At 42.6% G+C, this 13,470-nt stretch overlaps 1 protein-coding gene across 9 annotated transcripts in view; it reads right to left on the reverse strand.

Moving 5' to 3' along the window:
- Window positions 1–4,463: 4,463 nt before the first annotated feature.
- The window catches only part of INTS13 (integrator complex subunit 13), a 38,519-nt gene continuing 29,512 nt past the window's right edge, over window positions 4,464–13,470 (reverse strand). For all 9 annotated transcript variants that reach the window (XM_044994159.1, XM_044994123.1, XM_044994168.1 and 6 more), the window contains 3 exons: window positions 9,388–9,527; window positions 7,089–7,224; window positions 4,464–5,787 (listed from right to left, as the gene is read on the reverse strand). In XM_044994159.1, coding sequence (XP_044850094.1) covers window positions 5,748–5,787; window positions 7,089–7,224; window positions 9,388–9,527 — 316 coding nt within the window. In that variant the 3' untranslated portion in view covers window positions 4,464–5,747. The remainder of the gene's footprint in view (window positions 5,788–7,088; window positions 7,225–9,387; window positions 9,528–13,470) is intronic.

A 13,470-nucleotide genomic window follows, 5' to 3' on the forward strand; every position in this document is an offset into this window, starting at 1 on the left:
TGCAGAAGTAAGGATGACAATACCACCCTTACTTCTGTGCTGCTGCCTTCAGAGCTGGGTGGCTGGAGAGTGGCGGAGGCTGACTGAGGGCCCAACTCTGCAGGCAGCAGCGCAGAAGTATGCTATCGCCACCCTTACTTCTGTGCTGCAGCTGGCGGCGGTGCTGCCTTCAGCGTTGGGCTCCCAGCCAGCAGCCACTGCTCTCTAGATGCCCAATGCTGAAGGCAGCGCTGCCACCAGCAGCAACTCAGAAGGGTGGCAGTACCGCAACACCCCCTACTACAATAGCCTTGTGACCTCACCCCCAACCTCCTTTTTGGGTCAGGACCCCTACAATTACAACACTGAGAAATATAGATCTTGATTTAAATGACCTCTTCAGGTCAGAATAGCATTTCTACAACTCTATGAAAGATTTCTCCCTCTTTATTAATAACAAATACTTCACTTTCATACCTTTTATCTGAGGATCTGAATATATTTTAAAAGTCAAGCCTCAGAACAATCTGAAAAACTGGAGTGGAAATATCAGCCTATTTTACAGAGTGCTTAAATAACTTCCCCAGAGTCACACAGCAAGTTGGTGATGGCAATTAGGAAAAGAACCCAAGTCTCTTTCTCTAACCATTAGCTCATAATCATACATTTTTATAGATATTGGGCAAGTTTTTCAAAAGCACATAAGTGACATTAGCCTACATCCTCAAATATACTTCGGCTCTTGGAATTTAGGAGCCTAAATACCTTTGAGGATCCAGGCCCTAGAGCCTAAGTTTGACTTAAAGTCAATAGAACAAAGGCTCCTGAATGCCTGTTATTTTTGAAAATGGGACTTAGGTGCTTTTGAAAATTTTACCTGTTACTTACTCATCTCAGACTTGGGTGAAGCAAGAGAATCTCTTGGAGACTCTGGATATTTAAGTGTTTGTATCCCAATCTTTTCAAACCTGTATTTAAAAAGGTATTTAATAAAATACAAAAACTCACACACATTCCATTTCGTAAACTAGAGCAATGCAGACTGCTTAACTATAAAAGCAAAGCAGTGTTTTTAAAGGAAGATCACAGGGAATTATGCCAGTAAAAATTGCATAGGCTCATACTCTCCACTGTAGACCAGACCAGCTCAAGATCTTGGTTCTAGTGCCAAAACATATTAAAAGAAGCCATAATTAAAAGAATTTATACGTAAGGTGTATATTCAACAAACTGAAAGTTCACCACACAGTGTTATAACCTAACACACAAGATATTTAAATTGTTCACTAATTCACATATACCTCTGTAGACTTGTAGAAATTCTCCCTCAAATTAGCATCTCCTTCCATTTTATGCTCTTTGAAATGCCATAGGATCACATCCATGAAATGCACTCTGCTGTGAAGTTGCACCATGCTAAAAGAGTAGTAAAGATTTTGATGGAAAAGGGCCGAGACCCACTGGCATTGTAACTATGAAAAATTTATGTCTATCCTTTACATTTACCAACAGCTACAAAGTAAATCCTCTTAGGATAGCTATTTGTTCTCTGCCAATGCTGTACTCTTGTAAAAGTAATGATATTTTGCACTTAGAACACAATGAAATAGCTAATAAAAAGAACAATCTCGATAGAGCTATAAAACATGGATTAATATACAAGTAACAAAACTTGCTTTATAGCTGACGGTGAGACTGGCTTTTTTCAATTGGCACTACCTATAAATATCCCCCTTTCTTCATCAGCCTATACATTGCAACTGCACGTACCGGGTTCATTTTGGAAAATGTACTTCCAGAGCTAACGATAATGTATCATTAATTTATATTGAAGACTATTAGAACAGCACCATGGTTGCTGGTGTGGACAAGAAGCATTGAAATTGTTGACAGTATCATCCTATACCTACTCAACGAGCTATGGGGTTTTTTTTGTAACAGCAGTTGAATCATTCTGAATGTGGCCGCAATAGTCTGGTTTAGAATCAAGGATGATCTTCTGCATGAATTGATGGCACTAGTTCAGGATTATAGTGTTGCATTTATCCACAAGCTTCTTCCTTAGGACAACTGCTGAAATACCTACAAGAAACCAACCAATTGGTTACCAGGTCTCCAGTTGATGTAAATCAGAATAGTTCCATTGACATTAATGGAGGTATGCCAGTTTGCACCAGCTGAGGACCTGGTCCTCCGATTGGTGGGCTGAACAACATTTGGGAACGTCAAATGATTTTGAACAGTCAACCTGTACCTGAACTCGTACCACTGGAGTGAATAGGAATTTTGCCATTGATTTCTATGGAGCAGGATCAAGCCTACGCAGCCACAGGATCTTATCATCCCTCTCCCTCTTTCCTCCTTTTGTTCAGTACACTCACATGGGGAGTCTTGTTTCAAATTGGATTGTTAAGAGCTTTAGGGCAAGGACGAAGTGCCTACGCATTTGTACTGCATCTGGCACAACGGGGCCACAATCCTGATGGGGGCCTGTGGGTGCTACTATAATAGATGTATCAATTTGTAAATTATAATCATGGGTGAGGGGACTGTCTTCATGTGTTTCTTATGCAGCATCAACCATGCTGTCGGCACTTAAATATAGCATTTTACCTAAAACAACAACGTTATTTTTTTATTTATTGAACCGCCATTAAAAGGTTAAAACGGGTTCAAATGTGGTAAAAGTTTGGACAGAAAGTCACCCAAACCTTTAATTTCTGTTAAAAGCCCAGAATGCCATCTCTGCTGAGTGCTTAGCTCTAGGAAAAAATCTAGCTATTTATTTTGGAGTCCATGTTTGAATATCTTGACCTAAAAGACCATCTCATACAAGTTTATTAAAACCTCTCCAGAGAGGAGGTATGAGGCTTCAAAGGTGCTATTGCAGGGGAAGGGTGGGGTTGGGTAAGCATCAAAAGGGCAGAACAAAGATAATTAATATAGAATATAACACATGTAACAAGCTCACTTACCTCACAGGATCGTTGTGAAGCTTAAAATGAAATTGTGGCCCCAATTCAGCAGGAAATGTAAGCATGTCTTACTTTGAAGTATATCAATACCTTAATTAATTCAATAGGATTGCTCACGTCCTTAACATTAGGCACATGCTAAAGTACCTTGGGGAACTGGGGCCCATTTGTTTGTAAAGTGCTTTGAGATCTTGTATGGCAGGTACTTCAGAAGAGCAAAATATTTTTATTGAATCATGTGTAGCTATTTATTTGGGTTGTTTATGCAGTATGTTTGTTTTTAATAGAACATGCAGGATTTCTCTTCCTGTGATTAAATATTCACATACATATTTTAAGTGTGCAGCCTAATATAAATGGAACATTAGGATGGGACAGGTAGAGAATGCCCAGATACAAAGGATAAGCACTTCTGCTTGATGTTTCTTTACAAATAACAGCAACTAATGTCATATTGACATTTAAATGCTCAGCTTCCAGACTTAAAATCTTCTTCAGTATAGACAGGAGGAAGTTCACATCAGATAGTGCTCTCAGGCCGAGTAAATTTTAAGATGAGAAACTGCCATAAAATTTTAGGTGCTGCAAGAAATGAGGCTGGCCTAATTTTAAAGCCAATCTTGAACCCAACTAACCCACAGCTGACCCAAACTCATGTCAAGTCGCTTTCAGACATGACTAATACTTGTGTTAACGTTGTGGCCTCGTCCTTTAGGTTTGGCCTGGTGGAAGCTTCCTGCTCCCCACATCTTGTGGCTGCAATCTGCCTCCAATTGTCTCCTGCCTATGGGGTTGGCAACGTGGTGGCCCATGTGCCCTGCTCCTGCCTCACTTTTGTGTGTGCACTGTGGAGTGAGAGGTGCTGTGACTTGCTGGCACACTCACTCTGCACAACACTGAGAGCAGCAAGGTGGCAGCAGTCAGTGGGAGCAGGGCATGCAGCCGCCACTGAGCTGCCAACCCTAGGGGCAGCAGGAGATGATCAGAGAACCCAATCCAAGTCAGAGAGTCAGGTTGTCTTCACATCTGAACCTGATACTTGTAATCAGGTCCTGTCAGATTGCAAGGCTCTAAGTGGCACTTTTCTTTCTGCATCAGCACTGAATCAATGCCTCAATATGGTGGTAGGTGACCCTGTGCTGCAGGACATGCTGGCTTTCAGATAAGAGGTGGAAACAAAGGACTTGAGTATTTGTGGCCATTAAAGATTCTATAATACTCAAGAGTAGGGAGTCTTTGCAGAGATCTTTCGGATGAGTCCTTATTAAAAAAAAAAAAAAAAATCAGTCCTGTCTGCTCTGAGAGGACTTTCAATATCTGTAAGCCCTTTTTATAAATGCAGAGATTTGCTCCAGCATCTTTGGTCAAAGTTTTCCCTCCCCCAACTGTTATGAAGTGCTGTGAAATGGTTGCCTTCCCATCCCAGAGGTCACTGGATTTCAGCAGTGTGACACCAAGCTTTGAGAACCTCAGCAATCACCATATAAATGTAAAATATGACAAACAAAATATCATGCAAGTACTCTTTATTAACTGATCCTATGGATTACTTAAATAATTACACCAGGTGACTCTAAAAGTAATCATCATATATCAAGAAAGAAATAAAACATGTATTTACTTCGTAATTACATTACATTATACTTGCTATGTAATCACCTTGAAGCTCTGTATTTTATTTCTATCCCGCTAAATGGTCAGCATTACGAATATAAGTAAGGAGTACTCACATGATATTTGTGTTCTGATCCAGCCATCAATCATCATCATCTGTGGCTTTCATACTTTTCTCAGTTGATGAAACTTGGCTATGTGACATACTAACTTATTTAGAAGAAAAGCCTATGTGTCAGCTACCCTTCTTCCTAAAGTAAGAGCATGGTACCACATCTTGCACTGTAGTAAACCCAAGTCAGTTGTTTCTACCGGCTGCCATCAAGCAAAAGGAAGTTAATTTAGCAAAGGTTGGAGTAACTCTGCTGCATGGCCGCAGAAAGAATAATTGATTGGGCCCTGCTCTCTGAACTGGGTTTTATTTTACACCCAGTAGTCTCTTTCTGTACATTCCTGTGGATGGCAAGTTGAAGGGAGCAGCCAGTTACCAGTTAAAGGCAAGGATTTTTGTTTTGTTAATTCTGGCATAAATAGCTACTAGAAAAGCTTTGCTTTCAAACTGAATAATTCTCTTGATGAAATTAATAATTAATCTTGTTTAAGAAGTTCAAGATTACCCCTTACCCCAATCATTTATACTCTAATGAAGGTTTTAAACCATTTCTCACCCCACTGCCCAACTGTTGATCTGGAACTTCACACTCTCAACGAGGAACTCCAGATTAAGAGTCTGTACTTAATAGGTATTTTTATATTTCTCTTCTCCTAGAGCGTGGCCTCTTGAGGAGTTTCATACAGATCTAAAAATGTATCAATACAACAGAAAAAAGCTCAAATACATTTTTTTAAAATGCTTGAATATTGTGCTTTTCAATATTAAACAACAGACCTAAAAATCAGATTGTATCATTTCACAGGTTTGCTTGTGTGTGTAGCAGGAGAAACATCCTTTCATCCTAAAATATGATTATAAGATACTTCAAGACAAATCCAATTTGCACACAATTCACTGAATGTAATACGCAAATTTTACATTTAATAGAAAAAGGATAAAATCAGAAAAATGTAAAACCAATCAAAGCAACAGATCTATACAATCTTACTGAAATGGTACCAATATCAAATCCAGCATAAAATATTAATGAAATATGGCCAAGCACAGTTCTTAAAAACCAACATTCATTGCCGGCTGGCTTTTCCATTTTCTGTTGTTTCCATTCTGAAATACAAAAATAGGTCAAGACAATTGGTCAGTTAGAGCATATCGTTTATTTATCATGCACTCAAATGATTAAAAATAAAAGGCAAATCTGTGGTTTTATATAAACATTTCTTTATACTTTTCTAGTACCCCAACACTATTTTTTAAGAGACCTCATTATGCCGTAATCATTAAACCAGAGGAAAGTTTGCTTTCAAGGAACTTTCCGCTTACAACTAGGGTAAATGAGCAATAAGTTCCATATATAAAATCACAGATAAGACTGACGTTACATTATTGACTCCAGCAGTGGTTAACAAAGGCAAGACAAAACACAGACTCGTGTCTGACTGTGGAGGGTCTGCTCCTCTGAATCTCTAGAGCTGTAACAGTTTCTGTCAAATCCTTAATAGTATTTAACATTTTCCCCTGTTTTTACCCTTTTGCTTAATTTGTTGGCCACTCCCATTCTAACGATTACTTGATGGCTGTTGGATTTATGGGGATGCAAGAGATGTTATTATTCCTTTAATGTGTTGTACAAGATGCAATGGTTTTATCTCTGCCATGTTTGATTTAGCTACTTTTATGGAGATGCTGTTTTGGGGAGTTTGGGTTTTAATCTCGTTTCCTATTTGGCCCCCTACAAGCATAAGGAGGATTGTGTAAGAAGCAATCCAAGAGAACAGGGTGGCATTCAGCCCTGCTCAGTTAGGGGGAGGGTTGCAATGAAGTAGGGGCAAATGGATGAAAACTGAGATTATTAACAGGTTTCAGAGTAGCAGCCGTGTTAGTCTGTATCCGCAAAAAAAACAGGAGTACTTGTGGCACCTTAAAGACTAACAAATTTATTTTAGCATGAGCTTTCGTGAGCTAAAGCTCACTTCTTCGGATGCATAGAATGGAACATACAGACAGGAGATATTTATACATACAGAGAACATGAAAAGGTGGAAGTATGCATACCAACAGGCAGAGTCTAATCAATTGACTCTGATTAGACTCTGCCTGTTGGTATGCATACTTCCACCTTTTCATGTTCTCTGTATGTATAAATATCTCCTGTCTGTGTGTTCCATTCTATGCATCCGAAGAAGTGAGCTTTAGCTCACGAAAGCTCATGCTAAAATAAATTTGTTAGTCTTTAAGGTGCCACAAGTACTCCTGTTTTTTTTTGAGATTATTAAATGTCTTTCCTGTAAAAAAATGTTTTTTTAATTTTAAATTAGTGCAAGAGGTAAGGAATCCTTTTAACAGATTACTACTATGACTAATTTATTCCTGTATATAGAATATATTATGTATTCAGCAATACTAACCCGTTTTCCTCTTTAAGATGTTGATACAGCTCAGCTTTATTGTTGACAGAGTTCAGACGACCAATAAATTCTTGGTGTTTTCTGGAATTGGCTGTATTAATCCTATTGCTCCACAAAGACAGCAAGGACATTGGCCCTAGGATTAGATTTGAAAATAGAATCCAGGTGATTTGATTAATGAATTCTCAAATATTAATTCAATATAAGTTTACAGAACAAATTATACAGCACCAGCACAGCACATTAAAGACCAATGTAAGACATGGTCCCTATCACAAGAAACTTACACTGTAGGTTAGGTGAACATGACAGCTGCAAACAGGTGGGAGGTTTAGATGGTATAAGGTTCTGAGGTTACCTTTTCCCACATTATGTTAGTTCTATATGGTTTATTTTATGGTTTCAGTACATTTGACCAAAATGGATTCTACTATTCTGTGGACATGAAGCTGGGCCAGGCTTTATGCCTATGCAGAGCAGTAAATGGATCCAAAGGAGGCAAACCCCATCCTGTTCACAACCCGTAGCAGACAAGGAATTGCTCTGCATCAATCAAACCTTGTCCTAAAGGCAGAATTGAAGCTGTGGCTGCTCTACTGCAATATATGGTAGTGGAGCCATCAAAGGAGGCAGTACCTCTCCTTGATATCCCAGCCTGGTCTCTCCAGCTGATTGACAGAGTATCAAGTGGTCACTGTCCTTTCAGCACCAGCCTCTGCTGACAGCTCTGAAATACAGCTGTTCAACCAGCAAGAATGGTGGCCCACTAGCCCAAAAAAAATCCCCACCCAGAACAGCCAAGGACGGTGGGGAGCAACAGAGCGCTCTGAGCTTTCCATCAGCATGTGTTATATTGGCTGAGGGGAATCTCAGTATGCGAACTACCCCATCTCACTCTTTATCTTTTATAGACTGCTCCAGGGAGTACTCTAGCTCCAGGTCTGCATAATGCAGCTCTCTCTAGAACCTTCAGACCACACCACAATATTCTATTTTACATAGCATGTCAATTAACTAATACAGTGATTTTTAACCTTTTTTCCATTTGTGGACCCCTAAAAAATTTCAAATGAAAGTGTGGACCCCTTTGGAAATTCAACCAGCGGTCTGCAAACCCCCACCATATAAGTGTTGGCCTGAAAACTGATATTTTATAAATGTTGCACATGCTCAGCATGGCATTTGATGCAACATGAGAAAGGGCACTAAACTGTGGGCATCTATGGTAACGACAATACTTCTGGGTTTTGACCTGTAGGTGGTGGTATTCAAATACTTTTGATTGATCAGAAAAACAGAATGCCTTTTCTGGGATCTGAAACTTTATTTTCATAGTCACCTTTTGCGGACCCTTTAGACATAGCCCGTGGACCCCCAGACCATACATTGAAAACCACTGATCAATAGATTATACACACACAAAAATCAGAAGACATCTCTCAGAATTCACTAAAACTAACTTTTCAAATATCTCCAAGACTCAACTCTTCTGCAGTTGACACCTCACTCTAGGATAAAACAATTTTATGTCCCCTGCTAAGGCTTGTTCATTCTGTCTTAACTTGGCTTTTGTGGCCTTCTTTCCCATACAGGTGTACGGTGCATTGTATTCCACCTCTATGCCTTATTTAGCACTTTATTTTGGGGTAGTGTGTCTTTATAGAAAAGAACCCTCACCAAGTAAATACATTTTATATTTTCTAGTAACTCTTCCGCTCTCCTCTGTGTTACCCTCATGGCTTTTTATTTTACATTAGTGACATCTCTATACAAGGAAATGAATTTTGAACCCAATAAATTTACTACCTAGATTAGGATGAGACTGCGATTTTTGTGCACATTGAGAAGCTCCTACTCCAAATGTAATTCCACCAAAATCAGTGGGACCACATACAATGTAAGGTACTAACCACATTTAAAACTATCACAGTCTGGCCCTTGATGAACAGCAATCAATCAGATGGAACTCAAATCAGGAACATAGAGGCTTTGTATCAGTCCCCTGAACCTTCAACCTCACAGCTCGTTTTTCATCCCTCCACCTGGACCAAAACTATTCAACTCATAGTAAGATTTGGCTTGACCCCCTCTCACCACCCCCTTTGTGTATAAAGACTTAGCCATGACTCTCATTAGCACTGAACGATTAAATCTGCACAAAGGATATTCAAGAGATGCACCTTTATCTTATTCAAGCAAATATGAACTGCTGTGACAACCGTATATGAGATCTTGCAATTCACACCAATTTTACCTGACTTACTATTTTTCAAAATCTGTTGCAATCATTTTGACTTACCTTTTGTTTTTTCCACTGGAGGTATTTCATCTATTGTAATAAGAGGCTTTTTATTGGGTGGTTCGGGAGAATCAGGAGAATCTTTTATAACTTCAGCTTCTGCCAGTTCCTCTTTTTCGCGATCCAGTACACCTTTTAATCTTAAGTGGGGAAGGGAGGAAAAAAAGGTGAGACGGCAGAGAGCATCAACAACACACTTCTCATTTACAGTGCTCTTCAAGTTTATTCATATAACATCTGTCCTAGTATAACAATTGCTTTTTGTTGAGAGTCATGAGATCGATGAAAATAACCAGAAAAACCACTGGCTAAGTATTTTCTTGGATGCAAACCAAAAGGAAGTGGAAATGACCTGAAACTCAATCTCATTTCAATTAGTTACCAATATTTATATTGCACTCATTATTGTGATAATTGGTTGTGCTACAGATTTAAAAAAGTGCAATTGTTGCTAACCATCCGGAAAACACAAATCTACTGCTGACTCCGGGTTTGAGCCTGAACCAGTTTGCTGCCATCTGCATCCCTACCTTTGTCTCACACTAGGAGAGAAAGGAAATCATAGTATTGGACTTGACCACATGCACAGATAGATCTAAGGCCTTAGCTACATTTGAGAGTTACAGCGCAATAAAGCCACCAACCGCGCTGTAACTCTCTCCCCGTCCACACTGGCAAGGCACATACAGCGCTGTATCTCTGCGGTTACAGCGCTGCTTGTACTCCACCTCCCCGAGAGGAATAAAGAGTATTGCGCCGCTGCTGCTGCGCTGCGGCGCCAGTGTGGCCGCCCAATACGCTCTGATTGGCCTCCAGAAGTATTCGGCAGTATCCCACAATGCCCGTTCTAGCCACTCTGCTCATCAGTTTAAACTCTACTGCCCTGACCTCAGGTGACCAACCGTCAGACCCGCCCTTTAAATTCCCCGGGAATTTTAAAAATCCCCTTCCTGTTTGCTTAGCCAGGTGTGGAGTGCTATCAGTGAATCTTTCCAGGTGACCATGCCTCCACGCGCCAAACGAGCCCCAGCATGGAGCAATGGCGAGTTGCTGGACCTCATCAGTGTTTGGGGGGAGGAAGCTGTCCAGTCCCAGCTGCGCTCCAGCCATAGGAATTACGATACCTTCGGGCAGATATCAAGGGCCATGATGGAAAGGGGCTATGACTGGGATGCGCTGCAGTGCAGGATTAAAGTGAAGGAGCTGCGGAATGCCTACCACAAAGCCCATGAGGCAAACCGCCGCTCCGGCGCTGCCCCCACGACCTGCCATTTCTACAAAGAGCTGGATGCGATACTTGGGGGTGACCCCACCTCCACTCCAAGGACCATGATGGACACTTCAGAGCGGGAGGAGGAGGAGGAAAGCAGGAGTGAGGGTGCTGGGGCAGGGGGAGACACCCCGGAATCCCTGGAGACATGCAACCAGGAGCTCTTCTCAAGCCAGGAGGAAGGTAGCCAGTCGCAGCAGCCGGTACGTGGTGGAGGACAAACAGAAGAGCAGGTTCCCGGTAAGCGGCTTTTATTTTCAGGAAGGAAATTTTTCGGGAGAGGAGGGTTAGGGCTGCATGCATGCCTAGATGCGGAATAGCGCATTGATGTGGTCTATCAGATCGCAGTAATCGGCCTCGGTAATCTCTTCGAAAGTCTCATCCAGAACGTGGGCAATGCACTTGCACGGGTTTATTGGGAGAGCCACCATGGTCCTTGTCCCAGTCAGGCTAACATGTCCGCGCCACTGTGCCGCAAGGGGCGGGGGGACCATTGCTGCACACAGGCAAGCTGCATATGGGCCAGGGTGGAAGCTGCATTGCAGTAGAAGACCCTCCCTTGCTTCCCAGGTCACCCTCAGCAGCAAGATATCTTCCAGGATAAACTCCTGTGGAAAATGTTGGGACAGTGTTCAGTGTAGGTGCCTCCTGCAGCTGTTGGCTCTCCCCAAGGCACAGAAACCCAGAGGACAGTACAGCCCTGAAACAATCAGTCCCCCTTACTCACCATTTTGGGGCTCCCGTGGGTTATGTGTGCTCTCTTTGGGATGGGAAAATTATGCTACTGTGTAGACTGTGTGTGCCTCCCTTAAGTGCGGGGGAATCATTACTCTGTCTGGTATAAACAATGCTGCCTCTGTTAAGTGTTGCATTTTGCCTTTACAGATGCAACCTTGAGATCTCAGCTGTCCGTGTTATCACCGGCTGAGAGACTGCAAAAACTCCGAAAGAGACTGCGAAAAAGCAAAGACAACATGCTGCACAAAGTGATGCATCAAACTCTCACAGAGTATCAAAAAGCGCAGGAGTGGAGGGAGAGCGAAAGCAGGATCTACAAGGAAAACGCAGTGCACCGGAAGCAAAGCACGGAGCGGCTGATAAACATCCTGGAGCGCCAAGCGGACTCTATCCAGGTGCTTGTAGCCATGCAGGTGGAGCACTACCGCCCCCGCCGCAGCCCTTGTCCCAAAACTCTTTCCCTTGTGCCCCCATGTCACCTCCAACCCACTTTCCCCAACATCTGCCACCAGCTGCCTCCAACACCTGTATCTTCACCAACCAGCCCTGAGAACTATGACCCTTACCCTCTGCACTCAACCCCCATCACCATGCAGTATAGCCATCCTGAAGTGCAGCACTCATTGCACAGCACTCCAGACAGGACATACGCAAATCTGTGATTGTACCATTCCCCACCCCACCCCCTTGCCCTTTCTGATTCCCAAACAGTTGTGTTTCTTTCAATAAATGAATTTTCTTTTCAATAAATGGATTTTTTGGCTTTGAAAACATTCTTTATTATTGCATAAAGTAAAAGATACCTTAGCCCAGGAAAGAAACAAGCACTGCAAATCAGCTTAGCAAACACAGATTCCTACTAACATTGTAACCACTGCACTTCACTCCCATGCAGAGCACCAAACATTACTGTTGGTTTTCAGCCTCAAATTGCTCCATCAAGGCATCCCTAATCCTTGCAGCGCTGTGCTGGGCCCCTCTAATAGCCCTGCTGTCTGGCTGTGTAAATTCAGCCTCCAGGCGTTGAACCTCGGAGGTCCATGCCTGACTGAATCTTTCACCCTTCCCTTCACAAATGTGATGGAGGGTACAGCACACGGATATAACCGCGGGGATGCTGTTTTCGCCCAAATCCAGCTTCCCATACAGAGATCGCCAGCGACCCTTTAAACGGCCAAAAGTACACTCCACAGTCATTCGGCACCGGATCAGCCTATAGTTGAACCGTTCCTTGCTGCTGTCAAGGTTCCCTGTGTAGGGTTTCATGAGCCATGGCATTAACGGGTAAGTGGGGTCTCCAAGGATCACAATGGGCATTTCGACATCCCCTACTGTGATCTTCCCCTCTGGGAAAAAAGTCCCGGCCTGCAGCTTCCTGAACAGGCCACTGTTCCGAAAGATGCGTGCATCATGCACCTTTCCGGGCCAGCCTGCATTAATGTCAATGAAACGCTCACAGTGATCCACAAGCACCTGGAGAACCATAGAGAAATACCCCTTCCGATTAACGTACTCGGATGCTAGGTGGGGTGGTGCCAGAATAGGAATATGCATCCCATCTATCGCCCCTCCACAGTTAGGGAAACCCATTTGTGTAAAGCCATCCACAATGTCCTGCACATTCCCCAGAGTCACAGTTCTTCTTAGCAGGATGCGATTAATGGCCCTGCAAACTTGCATCAACACGATTCCAACGGTCAACTTTCCCACTCCAAACTGGTTCACGACCAATTGGTAGCTGTCTGGAGTTGCCAGCTTCCAGACTGCAATAGCCACCCGCTTCTCCACTGGCAGGGCAGCTCTCAATCTCGTGTCCTTGCGCCGCAGCGTGGGGGCGAGCTCCTCACACAGTCCCATGAAAGTGGCTTTTCTCATCTGAAAGTTCTGCAGCCACTGCTCGTCATCCCAGACTTGCATGACGATGTGATCCCACCACTCAGTGCTTGTCTCCTGAGCCCAAAAGCGACGTTCCACGGTGCTGAGCATGTCCGTGAATGCCACAAGTAATTTCATGTTGTATGCGTTACGTGACTCGCTATCATCGTCGGACTCCTCACTGTCACTTTGGATCTTAA

This window comes from Mauremys mutica, chromosome 1, assembly GCF_020497125.1.
Source record: "Mauremys mutica isolate MM-2020 ecotype Southern chromosome 1, ASM2049712v1, whole genome shotgun sequence".
Lineage (NCBI taxonomy): Eukaryota > Metazoa > Chordata > Testudines > Geoemydidae > Mauremys > Mauremys mutica.